The sequence below is a fragment of the Prorops nasuta genome, unplaced genomic scaffold, assembly GCF_024137725.1.
Source record: "Prorops nasuta isolate Cenicafe-Biocafe unplaced genomic scaffold, Cenicafe_Pnas_1.2 PNAS00009, whole genome shotgun sequence".
NCBI lineage: Eukaryota > Metazoa > Arthropoda > Insecta > Hymenoptera > Bethylidae > Prorops > Prorops nasuta.
Window position 1 is genome coordinate 8,282,781 of NW_027116806.1, and position 27,710 is coordinate 8,310,490.

General features: G+C 42.1%; 2 protein-coding genes across 6 annotated transcripts; both read right to left on the reverse strand.

The window, feature by feature from the left end:
* Window positions 1–83: 83 nt before the first annotated feature.
* LOC136776553 (uncharacterized) lies at window positions 84–22,712 on the reverse strand. 4 transcript variants are annotated; one of them, XM_066732166.1, is made up of 4 exons: window positions 21,318–22,712; window positions 10,934–11,062; window positions 10,017–10,834; window positions 84–9,944 (listed from the first exon to the last, which is right to left on the reverse strand). In XM_066732166.1, exons 1-4 carry the CDS (start codon window positions 22,138–22,140, stop codon window positions 7,302–7,304), a joined length of 4,413 nt encoding a protein of 1,470 aa, XP_066588263.1. In that variant the 5' UTR covers window positions 22,141–22,712; the 3' UTR covers window positions 84–7,301. The 4 variants fall into 4 exon arrangements, with proteins under 4 accessions (XP_066588263.1, XP_066588262.1, XP_066588265.1 ...); XM_066732165.1 differs by having other exon boundaries at window positions 84–10,834; XM_066732168.1 differs by lacking the exon at window positions 21,318–22,712 and adding an exon at window positions 17,453–17,512 and having other exon boundaries at window positions 84–10,834.
* A 1,928-nt stretch (window positions 22,713–24,640) lies between these two features.
* LOC136776241 (chymotrypsin-2-like) lies at window positions 24,641–26,540 on the reverse strand. 2 transcript variants are annotated; one of them, XR_010823037.1, is made up of 5 exons: window positions 26,099–26,540; window positions 25,650–25,969; window positions 25,267–25,521; window positions 24,953–25,200; window positions 24,641–24,887 (listed from the first exon to the last, which is right to left on the reverse strand). XR_010823037.1 is itself a non-coding variant. In XM_066731632.1 (4 exons), exons 1-4 carry the CDS (start codon window positions 26,157–26,159, stop codon window positions 25,033–25,035), a joined length of 804 nt encoding a protein of 267 aa, XP_066587729.1. In that variant the 5' UTR covers window positions 26,160–26,540; the 3' UTR covers window positions 24,641–25,032. The 2 variants fall into 2 exon arrangements, 1 of the variants encoding a protein (XP_066587729.1); XM_066731632.1 differs by having other exon boundaries at window positions 24,641–25,200.
* Between the last annotated feature and the right edge of the window lie 1,170 nt (window positions 26,541–27,710).

A 27,710-nucleotide genomic window follows, 5' to 3' on the forward strand; every position in this document is an offset into this window, starting at 1 on the left:
AATGCACAATTTGAGAAATTGGGCAATTGTTGGCTGTCGCGCGCGGAGATGAGGGGCGCTTCAAGTTGGCAGCATTTGTCTTAATTCCTGCACGTATAATAATGCGTGGCCGCATGCAATCGATAAATCTTTGAAAATTCTTCAAACGTCGCGTCGGTCGCGTCTATCGCACGCGTGGAAAATATCCAACAAGAAAATTTAATCAAACCTTCGGTTTAAGTACCTCTAAAGGCAGTTCGATTAAACCGATATTTTAGAATAGACTATAAAATTTCCCACACATTAAATTAAACTAGAAATTGAGAAGCTTCTAGATTAGAAGGCCTTGATCGCCTTCTACGAATAAAATAAATAATCTTAAAATTAACACAGAATTTAACCAAATCGATATAGGTGCATATCTATGCATATTTATATAATATATATATATATATTTTTTTACTCGATTCTACTCTCATGTTTTATTTATAATATACTATATATATATATATACTATATTTAAATATAATTATCTATTTTTATAATAGGCCAGAGTTTTAAGTATACTATATAATATAATATATATATATTGCAGTCTTTAATGTTTCAGAAAAGCCATCTTGTTTTCCCGTGTATATATGTACATCGTTTGTTAAAATGGCGTTCCATTTTTTTGCACAACTTTCCTCTCTCATTTCCACGTTTATTCCTGTCCCTTCCCATCCTCCGCCTCCACTTTACCTTTTCCCAACCGTTGTTCGTTCAATAGATAACACGGCGAGACTTTTTTCAACGCCCCCTAGGCCAATCGAAGCTATAATATTATAATAAATCGAATGATGTGTCACTCGGTGGGGAAGAGTCAACTGAAGTTAGATGAAAAAAGGACTCGTTGTGATTCTTTGGAGTTTTTAACTGGGTGGATAGAAGGATAATCCGAAAGAGTTACATACGTGAGAAGAGAAGATAAGCCGATTTTCAGTCGCAAAGAAAAAATATCACTTCGGACTTACGACCAAGTATAATGGAATTTTTTAAAGAACCGTACTGTGGCTTTCAAGAACCGACGGTTTCTTGGATACGAGAGCTTGTTGGATGGTGAACGAGGAGGAAATAAATAAAACAAGAGGACAAATGCACTCGCGCATTGAAAGATTACGCCTAATTGCACTGCCCGACTAATTTTCGTTATAATTACTGGAGGAATTAGCGAGAGGACGATTGCCTTATCGATGATAATCGCTTAGACCGTTCGATCGATTTTTCCTATAACTCCTCGATAATAATTACTACAATTAGAAGCCGTACTTGGTTCTCGTCAATTTAGTATTATCCTCTAGCTCGAGCAAGCATCACATTTACACACTATCGACGCATCAGAGATCAGAGTCAGCAGCGCTCGTTATTAACACTCTTTCTCTCTCTCTCTCTCTCTATATTTATATATATATATATATATATATACACAACATCAACAAAATGGCGTAAAGCGAATAGAAGCATATACATGACGCAAAAACGCAAGTGTTTCACGACAGAATGAAAGATTTTCGCACTTTGCACGTTTATCGAGTTTGATTCTTTTCGCGAAGCGTGTGTACGCGAAAAGAAACAGAGAAAGGATCGAGTTTCGTCAGGGAGTGTTTAAATGCAAATTTTAGACGGATGAAAATAGCACAATAGTATAGTATAATAAGGACGGGGAACAATGGACGAAGACGGTGACCACGTATACTCTTTGGGATTCTAGGAGTGCCGTATTTGATAATAATAACAATAGCAATTTAATTATAATCGACGATGATTGGTGGTGATATTTCGTAAAAATCGGAAATAGTTGAATTCGCGTGCGAAAGTTACAGGAAATGGACACGACAGTGAGACGGCTAATTGGAGCGATAAGCCCTTATATAAATAATTATGCAAAACGCTGCGCTTCTATTTGTATACATGTATATATATATAAATGGTACTAAAAAATTGCATTTTAAAAGCCATCCCATAATGAAAGCAGAGCTATAATCGTAGATGCTCCGACGAAGCTAAGTTTACTCTTGACCTTAATTATTATTAATAAATTTATTAATACTGCGCGTTATTATTATTTTTAATTCTACTACAACCGTTATTCTTATTAATATTATTATCGATAAAATATATAGAGTCTAATAATAATAATATAATTATTATGTTTTTTCTCAAGACCTCCCGTTTAAACGTACATGTATAATTTAAGTCAACGTTGTTTCTCTCGATATATAGGAAGCTCGGATGCTTTTATTTCCCTTTTCAAATGCCAACTGCACGAGAGTGACGCGAGAAAGACCAAGCGCGATTAAGAAGCCCTACAATTGACCTAATTAATTCAATCCCGTTAATAAGTCAATTATCTCGAATTTTTGCATCGAGCGTCCATATTTCTCTTTTCCGTAGCCGCCAACTTTTCAATTCCTTTCGATATCGTCGAACCAAATGTCCGCATGCGGCACTATAACTCTATAATTAATGAACGTATATATATATATATATACATATATGCGTTTCAATTCTTCCAAGCTTTCTCTCAAATTTTTCACTTGCCTGACAAATATATATATATACACTGGTATATATCGCATACGCGCTTCCTTTATAAAAACTTTTTCAACATGACCTGCTATTAAATATATATATATATATATATATATATATATATAGAAACATTTATAGATCGCATTTCAGTGGGCGATTTATTGAAAAAGCGACGAAGCACATTGAAGAAATGAAATATTGATGGAATTTTGAGCGAGACCATTTGGAGAAATTTGGCTTTTCTTCTTCTTCTTTCGTTATTGAATTCCACTGAGAAAATAAAGATGGAAGTTGCGTGCCGTAGCCCGGTAGCAGCATAGTAGCTTTGAGCTTTGAGCTTCCAGTGCTTCGTTCCCTTGTGCCAGCCGCTTTGTTTCGCAACGAACCATTGCATTATTCATAATATACATATCTCGCGGTCTATGATCGTCTACTTTTCTTTATCCTCCTCCTCCTCCTCCCCCATGCTTAATTAAGCTGATTAAGAGCACGCAAGCGTCATTCCTCGGCTCGATTGAATTGCTCCTCGTTTAATGATCAAACAGAATTTTTACCAACGCACTTTAATATGAATGGAGAAATTGTCGCGAAAAATGGGCCAAATTTAAAGAGAAATAAAATCGTGGCTATACGAGCGAGAACGAGCCACGGGGGCTTTCAAAGTTTATAGCCCCACATGCAATATAATATCCCTATATATATATATATATGTTCCTCCTCTATTCACGAAAACTCACTGCAGAACGTTATACGCGGTCCAGGCTGATTCACTTTTGCCAATGTCTGCATGTTATACCAAAATGCAATCTTATTGTATTATAATTATAGATGAATATTTCTGCTGGACAATCGAATCCTATATAAAGTTGGAAAACAATTGGGCATTTTCCTAATCGATTAGTTTATCCCTGGATAAATATATCTATATAGCTCTATCTATAGACACGTTATTTGGTTCTCCGCCCTTATCGAATTCTCGCCCGAAACGGGGTTTAATTCTTTTCATTTGCATTTATTGCATTAGTTCGAGACGATAATCGCGAGAAGCAGAGTTCGAAGTGAAAACGTTAAAAATAAGGCGCATTTTTCTTCATGCAGATAGATGATGAATGGGCAAAAAAAGTTCAATAAAGCGCAATGGTCGAGAGAAAATGATAATTGCGAGCCAGACAACTCTGTATATATATATATATATACTGTATAGGTATATCTCAATGTCTTCATTGGAACGTTCGTCGCTTGAAAGCTGGAAAGAGGTTGAAAATAAAAGCTCCTCGTATTAGTTTTTACTCGCTACTTCCATCTCTTTCAGTACAGCCTATATATAGATATAAATATCCTATTAATTCTAATTTCACCACTCGTCTCGACTCTAATACTCTATAATTACATCCTTCATCGATCGTCGACTAACGGCTCTTATTACACGACTTGAATAGCAAAATTCGATAATTCGAAAAATTGTTTTCTCCAATATTGTCGATCATTTGGCACGTTAACAATTTGTTAACAACTACGTGTATATAGTTTGGGCCGAAAACATCTATATCGATGGGAGTTTATCTTGAAAATACCACTAAATAATACTCTATATACTACAATGACTAGAATAGATGATAAAACGGTTTTGGAGTGCAAAATATTAAATATACTGCATACATCGATCGACCATTAAAAAGTAATCAATGCATTATATTATAAAATTGTGGATTTGTTCTCTTTGCACTGATTGAATTACTGGTTAATTGATTTTTGTGGTGTAGTGAGAAGCTCATTCTACAGTTGTATATTTATATATACTATTTTCCAAGAGTAAGTGCTTCCTTTTCTACTTAATCCATACTGCTAAGTCGTTGATCAGTATAGATATACTCCTGGATCGTATGTTTCCACTAATTACCTAATGCTAATTATAAGTAGTTTGCCTAAGTAGAAGCTCGTCTTTCAGTAAAGCCAACGGTCTTTGGTTGAACGTTTTTTTTCTTTTTTTTTTAATAGAGATTCTCTAAGAACGACTAAATTTCTCTTTGGAAAATATATGTGAACGCGATTCTGGAAAATGGTTAATCCAGCAGGATTGTTTCTATCCTCGCGTCGTTAGTGCTAAAATTACTCCGTTTGATGCATCGGGCGCTCCTTCGATTGACTCGATTAAGTTTAGATCGAGAAGGGATATCGATAGGAAAGAAATCTACTAAAATTTTGCAGTATTTTTCATTGATGAAAAATTTGCCAAGCGTCGCTGGGACAATCTTGAATAACATTAAAAAGCACGCAGGAGTAACTGGACTAGTTTTAAAAGCGGTAAAAAATGAAGTTTCTCTCTCCCTAAAGCCATATTTCCCGCAAGCAAATACGCTATACGATGTATTTCACAGGGGAAAAGGAAATTTTTGGTAAAGCGCGTCATGTAAAAAATCGATAGAAATTTATTTACAAGTCCGTCCCCACCTATACATCGCGTTTATATATATGTATGTATATATATATATATATACGTAGGGGTTTTCAAGCTCGCAAACACTCCTCGGGTAAGCCATAAATTTTACGTGGAGCATTTCGCCCACCTGACAGAGATATCCGTTCGAATCGATCGTAGTTGGAATAAAATAAAGGGTAGAATTAATGAGAGGGAGAAAATGTCAGAGATCGTCGCTACGTATTTTTAAAGTGCAGTTTACGAAAAAAATTACGAATAGGTTTACGATTAACACGATTGATTCTTTCGTATGATAAATTCGCGATGAAAATTTATGTACGCGTATCATCCGGATTTGGCGTATAAATTAAAAGTTACGAGCAATCACTGTTATATATACCCACGTAGTACCCTCTACTCTCGACCATGAAATTGGAGAATCCGCCTCTTAAATCGTTCGATAAATGTTCAAAGTGCGAAAATTCCTCTTACATTCTATATTTATTTTGCTTTAAGCTTACGACTAGCACAACGGTTTCCCTTAATACGAAAGAGAATAAAGATGAATAATCTGTGTCAATTGCTGTAGAGAATATTAAATTATGGATATACAGAGATACAGAGAGACGAACGCATGTTCATATATACACGTGAATGAAATTAATATTGCGTATAAATATAAAAAATATAAACGGCCGGCCAATAAACTTCATCCAGCTTTGTTCGAAGCGTCGCGATAAAACTTTGGCAAATTAGACGATACAATCTAGGTAGTTAATGAAAATTAATCGTTCACCTACTATAATGAATAACGCTGAAACGTTGCATGAATCGAGTACACGTCGCTACTATTGTTAGCTCGATATACGTACGTACTATATGCACGTATAGGTGTGTGTAACTGTGATAAATCGGAAGGATGAACGTATCACAGTATCGCTTAAATAGATAATAATAAATTGATGAAAATGGAAAAATGGTATACTATAGGGAAAAAGCAACTGCTAGTAGCGGGTTAAGTCAATAATGATGAAAAGTTTCGTTAATCTCGTTAAAATAATGGAAATAAGCTTTTTGCCGGTGTAAATGCATTTAACGCGAACGGCCAATCTCGCAGAAATTAAAAAGTCGATAATGCATATTAGTCGAGGTGAAGAAGCCGTGCCACCAAGTCAGCCGCATCCAGAACAAAGAATCCTTTAACGAAAATTTCGTCTTTTATACCTTTTCTCATTCTCGCGCTGCATGCCGTTTCTATCTAGTATACCATAGTACGTACAACGAATAGCAGTACGTCGCTGTTTCCTTGCAGTATGCAGAGCGCTAACGTCGGCCAATCCACTATATACTATATATGTATATATATATATCGCAGCTCTCTCGGGATCAAATACGGGATGAGACATTACCAATCTCGTTAAATATTTATCATACTATATATATATATATATATAAATATATAGAGGCGAGAGATAAACTTTAGTGCCGAGCAACAGGAGCTTTGGTTCGCAGGCTTTGCAACGAAGACGACGACGACGACGACTGAACGAAAAGAAGAGAAGAGAAGAGTCGCGCGCTTACAAAAAAGCTGCTTCTACATATGTACACACGTACATACGAAACATCGCAAAAGCATATTTGAAAGGAAGCCATTTGAAATCTTTCCTGCGTGTAGCGCGCCACTTTCAATTGCCCTTTCCAAGATTCTACGAGAAGAGGTAGTCTGCTGGCAATAATTCGCTTCGCTCCTCCTTCCATTAACAATATACTATTAAGTATCTCTCGGGATGACAGCCGATGTAAAAATACACAAATATAGATGTATATAGATATATATGTATATATATATATATATATATATATCTAATAAAATCGGCCCCGATGTCATACTAAAAACGCACAAGCGCATTAAATTTCTTGAAATTCAATATATATATGTGTTTTTCTCTCTGTTTTGTTTTTTGTTAAAACGCACATATCCCCGTGTGATTGATCTAAACTCTGTTCAAATTCAATACTAATATCCCCTTGGCGTACTCGTAGCTTTGAAAATAGTTTCTCGTGCGGTATAACGACGGTGTACATACGTAGTATATATACGCGCGGCGTATATACTATATCCGGCTCGGATGGGGCGGATAGCGATCTTCATTAGGCATAATTCGTGCGGAGGCTTGCATCTTGGACGCTGAGGAAAGGGTTGAATAATCCGAGTGATGGAACGGATCCTATCCCGCTGTGATCGTCCTTGATACTGGGACACGATGCAAGCTCTTCGATAGGGAGCAGCAAGCGTCGATCCTTAATTGGACGCGAGGATTCCGGCAGCAGATTACACATTCATCGCGTAATAGACGGAGGAGTTCTGTGCAGGGTTGCTGCTGATGGTGGTGGTAGAGCTGGTGGTGGTGGTGGTTGTGGTGTTGCTCGTCGACACTGGTACCACGGTAGAAGCGTAGGAGCTGCTCGAAACGTGCGTGGGTGGCGTGGATAGGGCGAGGGTTGACGTAGAAGTTGACGTAGATGTGATGGAGGAGCAGGAGGACGAGGAGGAAGAGGAGGATGAGGAGGAGGAGGAGGATGACGAAGAGCATGGCGGAGAGTTGGAGGAAATTAAAGCTGATTGAGGTAGGAGAAAATCGTGCGCAGGTGCGCTGGCCGCACCTTCCGGAACTCCCCGCTCGGCTACGGTACAGGAGTTGCTCCGTTGAGGAGCTGGAGGAGCAGTGGTGGTACCAGTGACGGCAGCGACGGAAGGATAATGGGACGCGAGCTTGGTGGGCGAGGAGAGAGCGGGCGAGGAGGAGGAGGAGGACGAGGATGCGACTCCGACCGGTTGTACGCTACCGTTAAAACTGCCCGATAACATAGGAACGCAATTGTTCTGCTGCTGTTGCAGAGTAGTGGCGTTCAAGGCCGTGACGGTTTGTGTCTGAACGTCCGACGCCGAACGTCCCAGGTGCACCTGATAAAGATGGTAACCGGTGCCTCCTGCAGGAGCTGCAACCACGCCGGGAGTACATCTGGTACCAGGAGCCACCATCGAGTAGGAAGCTGCAGGTAGATTGCTCTGTTGCACCTGATACTGTCCTATCTGATGATGATGCTGCTGATGATGCTGCTGCTGCTGCTGCTGCTGCTGTTGCAAGTGAATTGGATGTACCTGCTGAGGATTAAGGTTGGCCAAACGGAATTCCGAATCTGGTTGATGATGATGATGCAGATGAAGGTGCAGGGTCTGCTGCGAGGCGTGAGCAGGTATGCCGGTATTTGTGGTTGGATTGTTCTGTATATTCGTCGCTGGGGTCAGAGGTCTCGCGTAGTACCTAGGCTGTTGCTGTTGCTGCTGTGGTTGCTGCTGCTGAATCTGACGAGGGTAGGGGTACCTCTCGATGTGCGTGGCGTAATTCGGCGATGAATGTGGCGGTAAAATACGCTGAATATTTTGGTAAGTCGGATCGGTGATTCCGTTGTAAGGTACAAAGTACATGGTGCGATAACACTTGGCTGCCTGTTGTACAGTTGCGGGAATAGCGTTGCAATTGTTATAATTGGCGATGGTGACCGGTGGCGGTTGCCTGCGCATTTTCGCGGCGAGACTATTGGCGTAGAGAAGCCCCGTTGGTGTCTCTTCCCCGGCACCACCGGCTATCCTCAACATCCTCGGATTTCCCGGTTGTTCCTGTTGCTGCTGCTGATGCTGCTGCAGCAAATGTATCTGAGCGTTGTTCTTTTGCTCCGTATATCTCGATAGATCTCCACTCGGGATTCTCAGGAATGGGGACAGCAGAGTTCGCTGTGGTGGGTTTGCCTCGAGGTAAGAATTACGTTCGAGCGTTCCTTGAACGTTCACCGCTGTCTCCGCTATAGTTTGATAGATGTCGTCTATCTGCTTCTGCATACTATTTATACGATTAATGGTATTGGTGTCGCGATCCTCCTTGGCCAAATTGGCGGCGTACAACTCGGCGAAATCGTTGATCTCCTGATCGGCGCCGGCGGCGGCGGCAGGTAGTTTGGCCTCGACCATCTGATCGCCGTTCTTCTCGTAGTAGGCTGGCCAGGAGGCGTGAAAACTAGCTCTCACGTCGACGAAAGTATTGGCGGGCGGAACGGTTCTCGAACGCAATTGCCTTACGATCTCGTCGGTGGTCTCGAATTGAGGTTTTATTCCACGCACGGAGGGTCTGCGATTGAAACCATAGTCGTTGAGTTCGTCGTCCTCGTCGCTCTGTTGCTTCTCCTCGGTTTTCTTCGGAGGAACCTCGCCATTGGCAGCTGCCGCCGCCGCCGCTGCAGCCGCCGCCGCCGCCGCCGCCGCCGCAGCCGCTGCTACCACTACGGAGCTCTCCTCGTGGGAATCGGTCTCGTAACGTCGTCTCAACCTCTCGGTCCTGCTCTTGTCCTGCTCGACGAAGGCCAATAGCTCGTCTGCCGTGCTGTCGGGAACATCCGAGCCGGTCCCGGTCGGTGTACCCCTGGTAACGTCCGGTGGCCCGACGAAACTCCTCTCATCCCCGTTCAACACCGCCTCGATGTCCTCCAAACTGTACGAAGAGTCCGAGTTGTATCCGATCGAGTCGCGATTGTTGGCAGCAGCGGCGGCAGCAGCTGCTGCGGCCGCGGCGATTCTGGACGTCGTTATCCTGTAATAATCCTCTCTGGCCTCCGTCCCGCTACCACCACCGACGCACGACAACGGCGCCAAACTGGCCAACAACTGTTTCCTCACATCCGAGTTGATCTTCGTCAACGGATTCTTGTTTTGCAAGATCCTGGCCGATCCATTACCGAGGCCCAAATCCGGTAAATTGTTCTCCATGGACTTTCTTTGCGCGAACAAATCGGTGATCTTCCTGTAGGCGGACTGAGCGTGGACTGGGTTACTCGGATTGGGATTTCCATTTGCGCCGTTTGTGCCGTTCGGGATGCCGATCCCGTTAGCGTTGCCATTTCCGGAAACTGCGAAAATTCCCTGCGAGTCGACCGAGTTGGTTTTAATGATTGGTCTCGTTGGATGCTCCTCACCGGAGGGCGATCTTCTCACCGGGAAGTCCGCAGGCTGAGGCTTCGCTCCCTCGTTGTTAGTCTTGATCATTGTACCGGGAGCAACCGCCGGATTTTCCGTTGTCGCGTTGTTGTCCTCGTCCTGATCGACGCAGGTCAGCTGTCGAATTCGCTCCTCCAGCGAGAGATCCTTCGAGCGGAGGTTCTTCTTGCGCGACGAGGAGACCGTGTCGTATTTTCCGATGAGACTTCTACGCAGGGCGTTCCTCTCGATGCTCCTCTTGATCGTGCTGGGCTCGCTCTCGGAGGAGTCGCTGCGACTTCCGGAGATCTTTGACCTTTTAGCGGCGTCCAGTTGCCGAAGAGGATCGTTGGCGAGCAACGACCTCTGGACCTCGGATTGGCCATCCTCGGGCTCCTCCTGGCTCAAGGACATGGCCTTGGAGACCGGTGCCGGTGGCGGGGAGATGAACCTAGGGTCCGGGAAGAGCTGCCTCACCGCGGAGTTCGGTTTCAGGCTGTTCGAGACCAAGGACACGTTGCCCAGTTTGAAGGTCAACGAGAGCTCCCCCGATGTTGCGTCCGATTGCGACACTCGTTCGTTCCCACTACCGACCCCGTTCTTTCCTTCTTCCGGTGCGTTACGCTCTGACTTTTCCAGAGCATCCTTGTTGGCCGCTTCTCCGCGCATCACGGAGCAACACTCGTCCTCTCTGTCCCTCTTCTTGGCCGCATCCATGGCTCGGTCCTCCAGCTCCAGGCCTCTCCTCGTCTCCTCCGAACTTATCTCCCGAACGATTCGTCTCTCCGTCACTGTTGTCATCGTAATGGTCTCCACCAGGAACCGTTGCTGCACATCTATCAACAAAGCGCAACTTGTCCAACTCTACCTGCTGCATCTTTCACGCTTCATCACCGTATCGGAAAGAACAATATAATAATCTTATTTCTAATTACCCGAAGTGGTTTGCGCCGCCGTCTGATCGTTCGCTTCCTCAGCATCCTCGACTTCCATCCTCTGCACGGCCTCCAGGCTATTTCGTACCTCATCGCAGCTTCCATTAATATTCCCCGTCTCTTCCAGCCCTGCAACCAAATTATCAATTACATCTCAATTTCTCGTCCAAACTTGCTTCCTCGAATTTCAATTCTCTCCGCAACTATATAGTATAAAGATGGAGCTGCAAACGCAATTTTTCTATAATAGTGGGAATAAGTATTCAGCTGGTGCGATGCACAAAGCCTTTTTCTTCAATTTATTTCATTGTTTCTCGCTTATATTTATTTTCCTATACATATAATAACTAACCACATCGTCGTGTAAATAGAAATTTAATAAATTTCCAACGCCGCGTGTATGTATCGTCGTGTCGATGAATTAATTCACGTTAGCGGAACGAGAGTTTGTGTGTGTGTGTTTATTCGGTGCTTGTTACTCAATAAGCAACTCTTGTTACCGATATATAACGTAACTTTCATCCTGAACGAGATCATTCCATCACACTTCTGGCTTGACTACTAGGCGTGAACTGCATGTTCATACTCTTACGCATGAACGCTCATCCGTATAGATGTAACTTGACCAAGTATAAGGTGGACAAAGAATAAGATGAGCAATGAAACTCACGTATTACTTTCGGCCAGTATTTAATGTTTATCGAGAGCTTGTTCGGGGCTCGGCCAGCCATATCGAAAACGCTTTCGCTCAAATGCTTTCCTTTCCACGTAAATGTTACATTCGATAAAAGGACTATTCCCGTCAGCTGTAAAATCCTACCAACTCTGTTCATGCGGGTATCGGTCTGTAAAAACAAAAATGACTTTTTACGGCCATCGCTAGTGCGATCAAAGAAGACGTTTCAAGAAACGTCTCTCGCTGTAACTGCACGATCTAACGTCATCATCCTCATCGAACATGCTCTAAACGGCAATTCTATAATACATATATATATATATATATATATATATATGTATAATCTGCTCTGTACAGCCTTGAGAAACGTTTGATAAGGTTAATAAAATATCAAGTGTATTTCGAATATCATCACATCACGTTTTCATCACTCTAATCCATAATTCGAAAGTATTTTTTTTATTGCACAGACAATAGACACTGAGAATAACTGGTTATTTCTATCAGCGATTAGGAGAACTTTTGTGACATGAGATTCGGTAAAGTACAATTTCCGGACTGAGAAACGCGTACCGTTTCGCCAGGGACTAACCGGAGTCTTCTTTATCTCTTATCAGCTCTGATACCGGTGGAGGTGCGTTAGACAGGAACGTAAAACTATAGCCGGATGATAAAGCAAAGGCATGCACGATGTACATAATTACAAAGGGTATTTTCTAAATTAAAACATGGGTATTTAAAAATAAATATTGCATTAAAGAAACAAAAAAATAGAAGCAATAATGTACGATTGTTCGAAATTGTATTGCCAATTTAAAGCGATACAAAGGGTAATTGAATAATTGTACTGTAAAAGACTATCGATGATTATCGCGGAGAGTAAAGAGAGAGGAAGAACGGTATAACGAGTAGGAAAGTTTTAGTGCTGGAGGAATATTGAGTAGGCCTGTGAAAAATGGTGGAAAGAGAATCTATTTAGACTGGTAATTATAGTAGAGGATATTGTTGTTAATAGCATGCGTTTCCCTTGGGGTTGGAAGGCTGAAGATCGAAGGTCGGTATACTGTATTGTCTAGCTAAAGACGGGAAGCACCTTTATATATTTACAGTGTATCTATTAAAAATGAATTTTTCAGAAAATAAATAATTTTTTTTAATCGATATAGATAAGATTTTCTTATCATTTAAAAACTGTACAGCTTAAATTCAACAATCTTATATCCGCGTGGTGCACGCGGACATGGTAAAAAAATATCCTTTAAAGAAACGTCAAATTATAATTTAAAAAATGATTGATCTTTAATAACTTCCTTTAGTTTTATTTCTACTATTAATAAATTGAACAGTTTTATCTTCATTCTTAATTTGACGTTTCCATGTTTATTAAGATTTTATAGAATTTTCGAATGTGACACAGTAGGTGCATAAAAAGGGTGAAGAGGTTGAAGAAGTTGAAACTCGTGAGTCGAATAGGAGCGAGTCCCGTCCGCGTCCGTATTATTGCAATGGGGCTAGTATTTATATATACTATTAGTGTATAATGGTGTATGGGAGGATTGAGAGTGGCGTGGCGGACACAGATTCCAATGTTGGCGTGGTGGACGCGGAGGAGAGCCAGAATGGAGTCAGTTAAGGACATATCGCGTCGGTGAAACGTTATTCGTATCAGCTAGCGCTCACCGGATGTACAGCGTAGCGTGACTCCGGTGCCTCAACGGACCCACCGACCTACGTCCTACGGGCTACGGGCCCACGGAATAACCAATACATCCCCAAAACCTCATGCGCACGCATTCATACACATACACACGCATACACGCGATTTATCCACATACACAGCTTCCTTCCCCACAAAACTTCCTCCAGCTCCTCCACATCAACCATACCTCGAATCTTCACCTATATCGATATATCCCTCCGATAAAAACCTTGGAATTTTCAGCGTTTACACGATAAATCGTTGTAAAGGAGGAAAGCACGATTAGTCGATAAATTTTTTTGCAAAAAATATTTCCAGAAACGGGCAGAACGGCATTTTCGATTATAAGAAAAAATTGGCAATGTGCCAATTACACCGAGGGACATTGCTTGTCGATTGTTCCGTCGCTCTATGTGCACCAGAGAAAAAAGTTTCTTCTTATACCTATATATAGCCTCGCCATTCTACAATTGCACTTTGTCCACTTGAAACAGTCCCTTTGAATCTAACGAGTAGTGGTGTGGTCGTGTGGCCTTGTCGGTACTCCAGCTATCCGATATAATACGGTTATTATAGTCGAAAATCAAAGAGCAAGGTTTCGTCAAAGACTGACAAATTTCCATTTATAAGCGAATAATTCGTGTTATAATCTTCTTAAAGCCAAGTAAGCGATGCATATATATATATATATATATATATATATAAGAAAGAAAAAATGAACAAAAAAAGAGGAAGAAATTGACTGATTCAATCGTTAGAGATTTTCAGGGGAGTGACGTTTATTTCTTGTTTAACGATGCTATTCGTTCCAAAGAATGTCGAGCTTTCCTGTTACTCGAGTGAAAGGGGGAAAGGTGAGAAGGGAAGCGGGGCTTGGGGAATTGCTCAAAGGAGAGGCATAATTTCGGCTCTAACTACGTACTTCCGCGAATTCCTTTCAAGCAGGTGCATTATATTATACTAAAATATAAATACACATTACAGCGAGCCGTCTAATCTCGTAATTAGACAGTTAACTATAATATATATAGGTATATCGAAGATATATATGTGTGGTATACACACCAGTTGACTCGCGTTAATTGTACAAGTGCGAAGCTCCAAGCGTCACGACAACTCTGACAGCGTTGCATAATCGGGCCAGTTTAAAAGGCGCATTAAACACACCAGTTTATTTATTATACAGGCATGAAATTTGACACGCCCGCACACGCCCTGCCACGCTCAACGATCTTAGCCCAGCTATATGTGTACTCGCCAGTGCACGCGCACTTGTATTAATTTCCCACCAGTGGATCTATTGTTTTTTTCATTTTTTCTACTTCTTTTTTTCTCTTTATACCTCTTCTCATCCTCCTCTTCTTCTATATACTCGCTGTATTCCGCATTGGAAAAATCGAAAAGCCTCGCGCCATCTCTGAAAGACCGTACCGTGACAATAGCTGTCTCAAAATAATTAAATAGCTGCCGCAGTCATTCTTACGACTTAATTATTTAGATTCATCAGCATCCAACCAGGTATATAACGCAAAACCCTAGAAGCAGCCTCTTTCTCCCTCAAGCTCCTACTATTTTCTCTGTATATATATATATATATATATATGCACTATAATTATCCCCTTCCGAGTAATCCTTATCCGGTGTAATGGAACTTTTAAAAAATTTTACTCAATTAACTAGCTCCACTGTGCAGTTGCCTGTAATCTACGTGGAAGGGAGCATGTGTGTGCGAGTCTCAAACTGCTCAATTGATAAAGTCGAATAAGACTCGGATGAATGAATGATCGATTATCAGAATGATTATATCGACGTTATGCTGATTTCCCGCTCGATTGTTTATATTAAATTAATTTTTTTCTCGGCAGGGGATTCGATTCTCAATAAAGCTACATTGTGCGATCAGCTATCTTTTTTTTTTCTTTCAGCGGAACGTCATTCTGTATTCGTTCGCTGGTCTCATTTTAATATTATACTAAATTTTAAATTGGTAAAACATCCATGCGTGCCATTCGTTAAAATAATTGCCCAAACGTTAACTAGGTCAGCATACAAAATTTGCAAAATTCACCTGAATATTTTGTTAGTTAACTATAATGCACAAATGTAAATACTAATTCGTTAAAATAAAATTGGCTATGTTCATTGAGAGCCAAACTAAAAAATGTTTTTTTATCCCCAATGAAATAAATCAACAAACAGAAAATCTAAAACAGAAAACTGAGTCTCGTTATGAGATTGAGAAATCCAATTAGGATAATTACTTATACACGATATATAGTTTAGCACTAATGTTCTTACTACCCACTTTGGTCTTTGGATCAAGCTTTTTCAAATTGGAGAGGCGTGCGTTTAAAGTCAGACATGGCAATTAAAATGAAAAAAGAGATGGTTATTTAACTTGGAAAATGTAGAAAATTTTACTAGATTTTCAGTCAATATTATTCTGCTTTTAATTGGTGCTGACGGAGCTGCTGGAATATGCTTTAACCCTTTCCTCTATCCCTGACGCAATATGGAATATGTATATTTTTAATCCATATGTATTGAGAAAAGCCGCACACGTACATTATATGGAATATAATATTTAGTCCATTTTAAAATCGTGTGTAAAATACATATACCGGGCATATACCAATATCGGTAAATCTATACGCTTTTATTGCATATTCTTGTAGCAGCTTTGCGTAGCAGCCGCGCACACTACGTTAGCAAAAAATACACGTGTACATACAAGTTTAAATCCATCAATACACTTTTTTTCTCGTTGCCTTGGCTACTAATTTTGTCTTCGAATCAACTGAATTTCGTTTCATTGAATTTGCATATCGTATATACCATGGGGACAAGTCATAATACTAATTTTATTAATAGCGATTCTTAAGTGACTGATTAAGATAGTGTATTTTCAACGGTGCACAGATATAAAATGACAGTTTTATTCGTGGATAGAGAAATGGAGTTGGATAAATTGGATAAGTGTAAATATCTGTTGGAAACGTTGTCTCAAAGCCATCCAAGAACGGACACATTCTCTTTCAGTTTCAGACGTTTCAGTCTTTCAGTTCTTTCATAATGCATCGGACGTGCCTATTGCTGTCAGAACAAATAAACCGAGGAATATTATCGCAGGAGAAAAGACGACGATCGCAAACAGTGAAACGCACCTTTATCATGCAACATTCGTCATTTTATTTAATTGTTACAAATAAATTCCATCTTGAAAATCATGTAAATTTTCGTATATCGCTCGTGGCTAAAATTCTTCTATTTGTTCATGGAAATCGTACTTTTCGCAAGTGCTTTCCGCACAGATTTGAGTATAAATCGAAATTTAACAAGAGCGTACCGAATCAAGTCTTCTCGTGGTTCTCGTCTTTACGCGCGATATCTCTTACACTGCATTATCAGTGTGTTCCCTCGATTAGCCTAGTTTGCACCAGCTATTAATTTCTATAGTAATCTACGACTGTTAATACATAAGGCACTATAGCACACAATACAGAACTACGTATAGCAGCAACCTTGCTGGAATTCCTTGGCGCAGGTGTGCCAATTTTCCGCGCTGCCAGCGAAAACTGCTACTTTCATCTTTAGATTTATCCATTATGCTTCTTTGTATTTCTCACTGCATGCTTAACCGGTAAATCTAAACGATTCAATATCGTCCAATCAAATTGTATATAAATATAATAATGTATAAAGAGAGAGAGAGAGAAAGACTGGCACTTTCTATATCATTCTTCATTCCAGTTTAATAAAAACGTTTTACGCGAAACGATCATATAGACATTAAGATTCCTACACCGTGGAAGCGCAACAACTATGTTGGTCGAGGACCTCATTGAAATTCTTCAATGCAGGTGTACCAATTTTCCAGGCTGTCGGTGAAAACTTTCAACGTTCGATTCACCTCGTCATGTATCAAGTTCATATTATACAATCTGTCTTGCACAAGGAGTTGGCATTGGCTATAAACGTCACTTGATAGACAGAAGGTTTGCGATGATATTTCTATTTCTACACGCACATGTATAAATACAGAGTTTAGAAAAGGACGGTGAATCACAGTTTTAGTAACGAGCGTATTGATCGTCAATGTAGTCATAAACGAGACGAATCAAGAGAGAGGAAGAAACACAAGTACCTACGCCTTGTTTTTCTTTACGTTAATGTCCAGCAGCTACTTAACTGTGTAATGGAATTTGTACCAAAGCTTCGGCCCACTTTACTAACCGCATTTTCTATGAGCGAAGGGAGCCCCTGTTAGTCTCCCCCCCCCCTTCTTCCACTCCCCCCACAATACCTATACTATACACATTGTATATCGTCGAGTAAAGTATATAAGATATACAGCAGCAAACACCTGATCCTAATCCTCTTAGCAGTTAATTCGATTTCGGTGAGAACCGGAAACTATCGCTGCTGGCGCGCCTCGATCTTTTCAAGGATCTCCATTGATAGATACCCGCGATATATGATTAGCCACTCGCGCGCCTTGTAGAGGAAGAGAGAGAGAGAGAGAGAGAGAGAGAGCGATCAAGTTTTTTCTAAGGAGAGTTTCTAAATACGAAGCGACTGGCGGGAGCGACCTCGAGCAAGCGTCCAACGCAAATCTCACATATACAAACGTTAATATAAAAGACCTTTCACCGTTTGCCTGGTGCTGATCTGCTGATCTAAGCAGCTTTAAAGAGAACAGGGAAATTACAGGTGTAGCACGTTGAGCGTTTAGAAGGTATGCCGCAAGATTTTCTGCAGTCTCCATATTGCGCACTGCAGGTTTCTTATATATAGTTACGTCGAGCCCAACAAGAGAGCCAATTCGATGCCATGCTAACTTTCTTCCCGAGAAATCTGTCCGGCCGGAATATTTTCTAGGACTCGCGCGACAGCTCAAAGACGACTGATACAGCCAATAGACACGTTCGAGCCAAGTCGCGTCTTTCGGTGAAATCGCTATAGCTCTTCCTTCCATTCTGCTTTCTCGCGCAATTATTACAATTACAAAAAGTCCTTTCTATCTTTTTCTCTCTTCTGGAATGTCAATCGTCGTGGGCTCTTTCTTCGATTTTCTCGAGAAGAAACGAGTTAAGAAACGTAGTATATATATGTATATATAGTTAATCTTAAATCCGGGAGAAGCACGTGCAAGTCAATCGAATTAGGTAGGGTTTAGGAAAAGAAGAAGGCGAGACGATGAGTTATGGTTTCTTCCTCATTCACATATACATGACTGGGTATGTATATAGGGAGGAGAGAGGGAGGCGCGCACAATTGTAATCCAAATTGGACTGATTGAATTAATCGAGATAGGAATGAGCACGAAAGAACCAGCCAATGATGCAAGCTACCATCGAGTCGTCTTTTACCGATCGAGGTAGCTTACCGCACGCGCCGTATACTATAGTAACAATTTCAACCTGTTCCGCAGCCATAAGCCATTTACGGTGATGAACGATACGCAACCGCCATAAACACCTCTCTCGTTTTCTCGTCCCCGGAGACTGATCAGCCACCTGGCGTTATATCACAATTTAAAAACCCCAATGACCTGCAGATTCTTCAAAAACGTGCGGTACACACACTCTGTATATATTTATTTATCCGCTACATAAGGATCAAACTCCAATTGTTATTATTCAACGCTAAAAGAGTCTATTTATATCGAAGCAATAAGCGTCTTATCTTCATCGACACGGTGCAGAGATTTTCCTATCGTGGGGGGTCCAACTGGTTGACCAAGTCGAGAATCCAATCCCAATCAGCATTGCTAATGGGTCAAAGGAGCAGGAGATCGGTGCTTTCAAATTGCATCAGGGTTCAGTGATCTGGACGTTTCAAACTGCATGATCCATAACTAACCTCGAGACAAAAATATTGATGAGGATTGGGCTTGTTCGTTGCTACAGACTATATATATATATATATAGGGTAGACCATTTGCGCGAAAGCTGGGAAAAATAATGCGGCGCAACCGGCAACATTTCATTATTAACCGCGGGTGCATCCTACGCGAGTTGAGTGAGTAGAGTGTGAAGTGTACTGAAGCGGGGTGGAGTGGGATGGAGTGGACATCGTGGGAACGAGCTCCCGTGCCTCCCGTGGCACACACGTGAGAAAGCGTAGAGCAAGGGGTTTGTCTCCCCACCCGCTTCGCTTCGCTTTACACCTATCCACACGTTTCTCCTGCTAGCCCGTATTTCCTATCCAACTCGAGCGTTCTCTTCAGCAATGCCACCAAAGGAGATTTCAACCCCAACAGCCCTGACTATTTTCTTTCTTACACGGATATATCATCCTAGCTCCGCATACGTCAAATACGCCAGACATATATATATATATATATATATATATTGTATACAACACGATAGTTTCAAGATTCCTCAAGCATCAAACGCGAAAGGAAATTTCTTTGTTTTTGTATCCCTCGGTTCTCAGCACCAGGACGATACGTACATACGACGCTCATCCATAACCCATTTTTCTCCCTTCCTCGGACTCTTCAGCCGCAAGGATTCAAGCAAAAGAATATCGTGCCTCCCCGACCATAAATTACTTCCGCAATAACCCGCTCTTTCCGTGTTTGTTTCAAATACGCTCGCTTCGATTCGATAATCTATACAGGATACTGTGTAGTATATATATAATATACTCCTTTACTTTCTCTTCTATTATATTAACGAATAAAAGAAAAGCGTCGAAAGTAACGATCGTTTACGGTATACACGGCGAAGAGAGGAGCGCGAAATAAATGATTTCGCGTTACGTTGGCCCCAGCCCCAGTTATTTGCACTATATTGCTCGCCAATAATCGTGAACATAAAAATGCCTGACACGTGACATAATTGCAGGTAGTTAGACGTATCTCTTTTTCTTCCTGCAGCAACGGATTTCCGGTCTTTTTCGCGCGGACGAGACGCTCTGCGTTTTCCATGAGAGCGAACGACCTGCACGCATAAAATTCTACCTCTCGAGATAAATTTGCAACAGATATATGTGTATATATATATATATTAGCTGACTGGCAATCAGTGTAACTTGAATTCGATCTCTATGAACAGTGTCGTAGAAATAGACTGGACTGAACCAATAATGAGATCGAGTTCCGGTAGCCGAGATGCGTTAAAAAGCACGCAAAAAGTTGTAAACTCGATTTGCTTCGAAATGAAAATTTCAAATGGGCTCTGTAGAAGGAAAAGCGTATAGTTTGTTATGGTATGAAAAATGGAAAAGTTAGGTTATACTGGAAAGCGTCTGTGCTGCTGCAGAATCGATCACACGAATGAATTAAATCGACTTTCCGTCATTCCGTCAAGTGGACGTATATATAACTCTGAATATTAGCTGCGACAATGATGCAAACTTTTACTCCAGCCTTTTGATTGTAATTCACCGATTTATCTACGAAAATTCCCAAAGCCTTTCTCATTGCAGACTAGCAGCACGTACATATACATATATAATATAACTCGATTTTAGAGAAACGTTGGCAAAAACATTACGTTCATGGATCATAGTCCACCACATAAAACGTCCCAGGGCAAAAATGCAGGAGTAACGCGTCTATCTCTATAATTACAAAAAATATCAAATTTTTGCACGAGCACTTTCCAAAACCTCCGGCTATATATTGCATTCAGAATGGTTTTGCACGAAATTCTGATATCTTTAATAGTTAGCTTTAATAGGTAAACACAAATATTTTCTTACACGCATATTTGTAGACGGGACTCTAATAAGTATACAAATATTATATCAAGAACGATTTCTGGATGTTGTTGAAGCTGAGAATGAAAGATATTATTGCTGTAAATTTGAGACGATTCGAAGTATATGCGGGTCGAAATAGAATCTTCTTGGATCGCGCTTCGATGTCCTCCGGTGCGTTACGCGACGCGAATGAAGCACGAAACCGCGTGTATATATTATTTGAAGCTACGCGTATGATGAAAAGGGGTGGGGGGATGCTGTATCCTGCTGGCGCAGGTCCCACTTTCCGCGCTTCTCACCTGTCGTCTGCTGGAGATAGTAGCAGTGTTCGTTGTTCGGGTCGGGATAAAGATGGCGTTCGGCAACATTGCTATTGGTGATGTCATTCTCGTCGCAGACGTCCTTGTATCCCTCCGGAGGACTGAGGGTCTCCTGTTGATGGGGTTGCTGGCTCGAGGGGCTGATGGAGCCGTTACGCGGATCTCGCGGTGGTACCACTTGGTCCACGACACGCACCGTGGCATCGTGTCCTCCCGCATTCCCGATCATCCCATCCACCGTCTCCTCATTCCCGTCATCCTCATCCATCCGGTCCCCATCTACGTCCCTCTCAGTCTCGAGTTGACCCTCGTCCTCCTCGTCATCCTCCAATTGGTTGTCATCCTGGTCCTCGCGAGGAGGCTCCTCGCAAGCGTACTGCAAGCGGACCGCCGCAGCCGCCGCAGCGGCCGCGCGACTGATCCTGGAAGCGGGGTCTTCAGGGTCCTCGTGCTCGTCCTCGAGCCTCCCGTTTCCGGCTACCACGGCCGCGTTGGCGGCTGCCGCTGCTGCTGCTGCCGCTGCGGCGAAATGCAGATTGAGTTCCGCTCTGCACTCCTTGCAATTGCCCAGCCTGATCATCTCGTGCTCCTGGCAGCAGCAGTCGCAGTCCTCCTCGTAGTCGGCGCAGCACTCCTCCTTTATAAGAATTATGTAGTCGGCTGCGAAAAATTCGTTGAGCTTCTCGTTGATGACGACGCGATTCTTGTGGGCTTTGCCCTTCGACTGGCCCGGCTTCTTAAGCAGGGACTTGAGTGTCCTGGGGGGCACTTCCGCCGGAAGCTTATTTCCGTGCTCCTTCATTCTCGCGCCTTTATCTGATTGCTTCTCTCCCGTTTTACTGGCGCTCGCGCGACTATCTCCCCCTCCCCTGCTCTCCTAACGATGAGTTCGCGTTCGCTCTCCCTCCTCTTCCTTCTTCCTTCCTTCCTTTGTCGCGGGATTCTCACGGGAAAAAACCTTAAACCCCTCTCGTGACCCCCATGATCCCCGCTCCCGTCCAGCCCGCCATATATCTCTTATCCTCGCGTGCTCTGCAGCCGGCGACCCGTCGACGACATCTCTCTCTCTCTCTCTCTCTCTCTCTCTCTCTCTCTCTCTCTCTCTCTCTCTCTCTCTCTCTCTCTCTCTCAATCTCTGCCAAGCAAGTGGATCGGCTTGATCGAATGGTGCAGAGCGAGCCGAGCAATTGCACCAGGGAGAAACGTGCTATTCATCGATGATGATGACGACGAAGCGGAGGAGGAGGTAGAGAAGACGAAGAAGAAGAAAAGGAGGAAGTGGAGCGCGTGCAAACTGATGGTGGTGTCCGGTGCATAAGGACCCAGCCACCGAGTCGGTCAATCAACGACGAGTCGAACAACTTTCATTGAGGCTTCGGGCAATCCTGCAGCCGAGCGTTTTACGCGATAGGATCGCGCCGCCGAGAAAGCGCTACTGTCACGCGCACAAACGCATTCTCCAACGGAATTCCGTGTTTTCGGGCCTCCTCCGCCTTTTACGCACGCGCTCCGCTCGAGCCTCCGACGAAACACACTCAAACGTGTCAGCACGCACCACGAGAACCAACCTCCAGCAGCACACGGACACACGCGCACATACACTATTTTGTTTCGCACACTTGCGCGTTTCTCTCGTCAAATCGTCGATACGCAAACGTCCACTTGGACGAGGAGGACGACGATCCACATAACCGCTGCAGCTGCACTCTCTCTGTCTCTCTCTGCAATCGAAATCCCTTTGAAAAATGCAGCAATTATCAACCCTCGCTCTTCTGGTCGTTCTGCCTCCACTTCCCGGAATCGCTTGCGTTTCAGCAGGACTGCGCTATCGACGATTTCACCGTCGGACTGTCAGTGGAACAATTCTCTCAACGCGCGAGACTGCTCTTAATGGCTGCGGGGGGGAGAGAGGGGGAGGGCAGAGTGAATCGACGTGGAATTGTCAAATGTTCCAATAGTACATATATATATATATATATAATATATATACTATGTACTAATAAAAAGAAGTTTTACCGAGAGACTCTCGTGGAGTTTTCCTTTAATCCGGCTTATTCGCGGCAAGCCGCTGCGAAACGTTTCCGTTTATCGATCTCGCACAGCAGACGTGGGCGCTTTTATAAACGGCGTCGCGCCGCCAGAAACACGGCACAGGACCTAGACGCCGCTTTCACCAGATCCTACAACGCAGCTACGTACGCTTAAACTTATTCTTCACCGATGAACAATCGTCTCTAGCTTTATCGTCAGCGCGACTAGAGGCTTCACAGTAGAAAATACTCTTTGTCATTCTCACCGAGGCACTTGTCTCACTCACTCGCGCTATTCCGTCCCTCTTCTTATACTCTCCGTTTGCCCCTCCCCCTTAAAAATCGTCCCGTCCTGTCAGATTTCCATGGACGATAACACGCGGGCGGTGAATTTTTTTGACAGCAGCGAGCGGGTCTTCCTCGCCTGGGCTGGGACACTTCTCCGACCACGGACTCTCTTGCTCGCTGACTGACTCGCTGGCCACCACTGACCACTCACTACTGACAGCTAAAGCTAAGGAGACTCGGAGGAGAGGAAGGAGACAGCTCTCTCTCTCTCTCTCTCTCTCTCTTGGCCTGCTCACCCTGTGGTCTCTCCCTGTCTCCTCCGCTGGTCTGCTGCTCTGGCGCGAGCGAACCAATGCAGGACAAAATACGGGCACGGCAGAGCCTGACTGAGCGGACTGAGCTGAGCTGCTGAGAGTGAGCTGAGTGAGTCGAGTCTGCTCACTCTGCTCTGCTCTGCTCTGCTACTACTGCCCCCGCACGCGAGTCGTTGCTGACGCCAGGTGCTACAACTCGCAATGGTTTACTTCTTACCGACCGAGCTCTCTCGTGTTTTTCATTCTTTTTAATAGGAAACAAATGGATCCAGATTCTTGTATAAATGGATTATCACATTTATGTATATGGAACAAAGTTGAGTAATGTTCCAAATAAACTATACATCGATTTAAGTCAATTTATACAAAATTGTAGGTTTTTTTAGGTAGGCTGTCTTATGATATTTGATCAACTGTTGCTTCTTCGATAAAGCAAATCATCATCCACCATCTGTACAAACATAGTATGTACTGCAAGCTCTCTGATCCGAACTATGATCTGAAATAACTGCGAGCTTTTTGCTTAGCTCTGTATATGGCTAATTTCCGCTTTTATATAGAAGATTATAATTTGTAAAAAATATTATAAGGCTGGGTTTATTTATAATTATTTTCTTATTGTTATTGGAGGAAAAAATTAATCAAGTAGAAAATTTTAGTGGAGAACAAGGCGATTATATTTGCACTTTTCGCAGTATCCATTTCTTCACCAGTAAGAAGTGACAACGAGTTTTATTTTCCTATAGAAATTATTAAATAATCATGTCGATGGTTCAACGCTGATGGAGTACATTTTGTGACGTCCGGGTGGTCGCTGTAAAGGTCTCCGCCAAAAACCACTTTTCGACGTCTCAGTGAGACGGACATTTTTTTTTACGCTTTTAACGCCGTGGCAGTTAGAGTCTGTTTCACTACCACTGAAATCGTGAATAAAATAAACATCTTTGGCAAAACACTGTCGCATTTCAGGTACTCAACGTACATCGACATGGCGTCTTCTATTTAATACTAATAATTGTTTTATTTGCTACATTTGGCATACACATAGTTTCTAGATATAGATCACGTTTTTAGAAGAAATTGGCGACTCTTCTGTATCGCTTTCTTTATAAAGTCCAAAAAGTAGTAAACGTTGCTGTAAACGTCTGGATAGCCCATAGCGCAAGGGAAAGTCCAGGAGAAAATTCCCACGAGCTTCTTATTGTGTACCAAAGGATTTCCGCTATCTCCCTAAAAAAAAAAATAAAAAATAATAAGAAATAGTTTAGATGTGTGGAAATTTCCGCTATAGTTCACCTTGCATGATCCAACTCCTTCTTTCGCGAAACCACAAATGTGCGATGGCAGAATAGTGTAATTCTTTTGGTAGGTTTGACAAGTGATATAATCCATTATTGGAATTTCCAATTTGAGCATGTATTTGGACAACCATGGTTCTGGATACTTATCGCGTCCCCAACCACTCAAGAGACCCTTAGCTCCTTTAGGCACATCTGAATCCGGTAAGGCTATTGGTGATACCTCTGACGTTATAACGACAGCTTTATCCAACTATTTAATATTAAACAAGCATGTATGTATTTACGAGATATATGCGTGTAGCTTCCTATGAATATTATATTATACGAATAAACAAATTCGTATAATATAATATTAAAGAATAGAAAACATTGACTCACAGTTACAATTGCCACATCGTTTACCCAGGATGCCTCTTTTCCGAAGATATAGTCTGGATGGCACTGGACGTTTACCACTCGATAAGATTTACCATCATCACCTTTCAAGTTAATGGAACCTATGATGACAGTGATTCCTTCGTATGGCTCCTCGACCAAATCACAGAGGCAGTGAGCAGCGGTGATAACCGTTCCATTATCAATGAGAGCACCCCCGCAAATATGCTGACCAAAAGCTCTCAAAGATATCTGGTAAGGTATCTCCCCTCGCACCACTTTTGTTCCACCAACGATTCTTTTCACTCGATGCGCGTATGACTCTGAAGAATACCAAAAGAAAAACTCTAATTCAGTAGAATAAACACTTGATACCTAATATATTTGCTATTCCTCCTTTTTCCACCGTAGTTCCCTTTATATCCATCCCTCATTGCTTCAAGGTCACTCACCTTTACCGACAAAACCTGCCACGAAAATCAATGAACACGCGAATAACGCTTTAAAAACCATTTTATAAATTTAGAATTAGATCTGGCACTCTCCCGATTTGCCGAATAATAATTGTACGCAGATCAGTACCTCGTTTAATATATTTTACGTTTCTTTTTATCTGTTAGCACACCTGCGCCTTTGCGTAACCTATATTGACAAGCGACGATAGGCGAATGCTGCATTTCAGGCGCGTGCGGGAGTCATCAAATTTATTTCTTTTGTCATAATCGCCTGACCGTTCGATAAGCCGCTATTCTAGCCATTTCTTCTCTTCGTTAAATAATTTCATTGTATTTAAAAATCTATAGCCAATGTCAACGGGAAAACAATATTCGCGTTAAATCATTTTCTTGCACTCCAAGATATACTGCGACTTAATCCTAATCCATTCGAGTCCAGCATTCGCTGATGACTAATCAAGTTTTAACAGAGACGGCCGTGTCTTTACCATCTCTCCCTCCTCCTACGTCATTCTTCCTGAAAAACCTTTAAACATTCGTATCCTGAATCTTTCGTTAAAATCTTATTGTCGCGCGCACTTGTTTCATTAAACTTTTACTCGTCAATTTTCAAATTTACGTCATGTTTTTTCCCTCTCTTTAGGGAGGAATATAAATGTTGCTTTTTTAAATGTCCTCTATAAAATGTCGGTAATGATCCATTCCTGAGATAAATACTGTCCCGGCGCGTGCAGGAAAAAGCATTGTATCAACGGTACCGGAATCGGACTGTATGTAAGTAAGCTCCAAATTTTAAAATGAAATTTTTCAAGTAGAATCTTTAAAGTTGTAACTCTCTTCAACAGGTAGTGTATAAGATTGCATTGTAGGGGGGGGGGGGGGTACACAGCATCATATATCTCATTTATTTTGTAGTTGGAGCTATATTTCGGGTAAATATAATATACGCATGTTTAGAGCCGATCCTTCCAGTCGTAATTAAGTTAATTATGCTATATTTGTGACGTAACATAGAATATAGCATAATTAACTTAATTTACGACTATACGGATCAGCTCGCTGGGCCAAGTCCTACCAACTCAGTTTGAACCACACCGAATTATAAAGTGATATAGGTTTGCCGCCATATACGGTCGGTAGCACTTTCAAAAATGATGGTGGTTAGCTAAAACAGTATAGTTTATATGAAAAGCACTATAGCAATTTAATCCAACTTGGTACTTTGGTACCAAGACTCGCTGGATTTCTGCAGACAGTCTCAGTTTTTGACTGACCCAAATTGTCTCGGATCCACATTATCCCATTCGGGAAAGCGTGCATAGGAACGATTTGATATATCGCTTGATTTTTCTTTTTCTCGATTCAATCGAAAATCATTGAGTGAAATGCAATAGTACTGGAACTGGAGTATAGGATCGTAAAGTTATTTCGTAGATGGACGTTTGGTGCGTTCGGAGTGTAGCGCTTGGATAAATGTTGAACCGTGTCGCGTAAGTGTAAACGCACCGTTAGGAGATTTAATTGAAAGACGGCTGTTTACTGCAGGAGTTGCAACTTGCAGCGCTTCCACGGGTTCCAGGCCTTTCAGCCAGTGATGGTAATTGGAGAG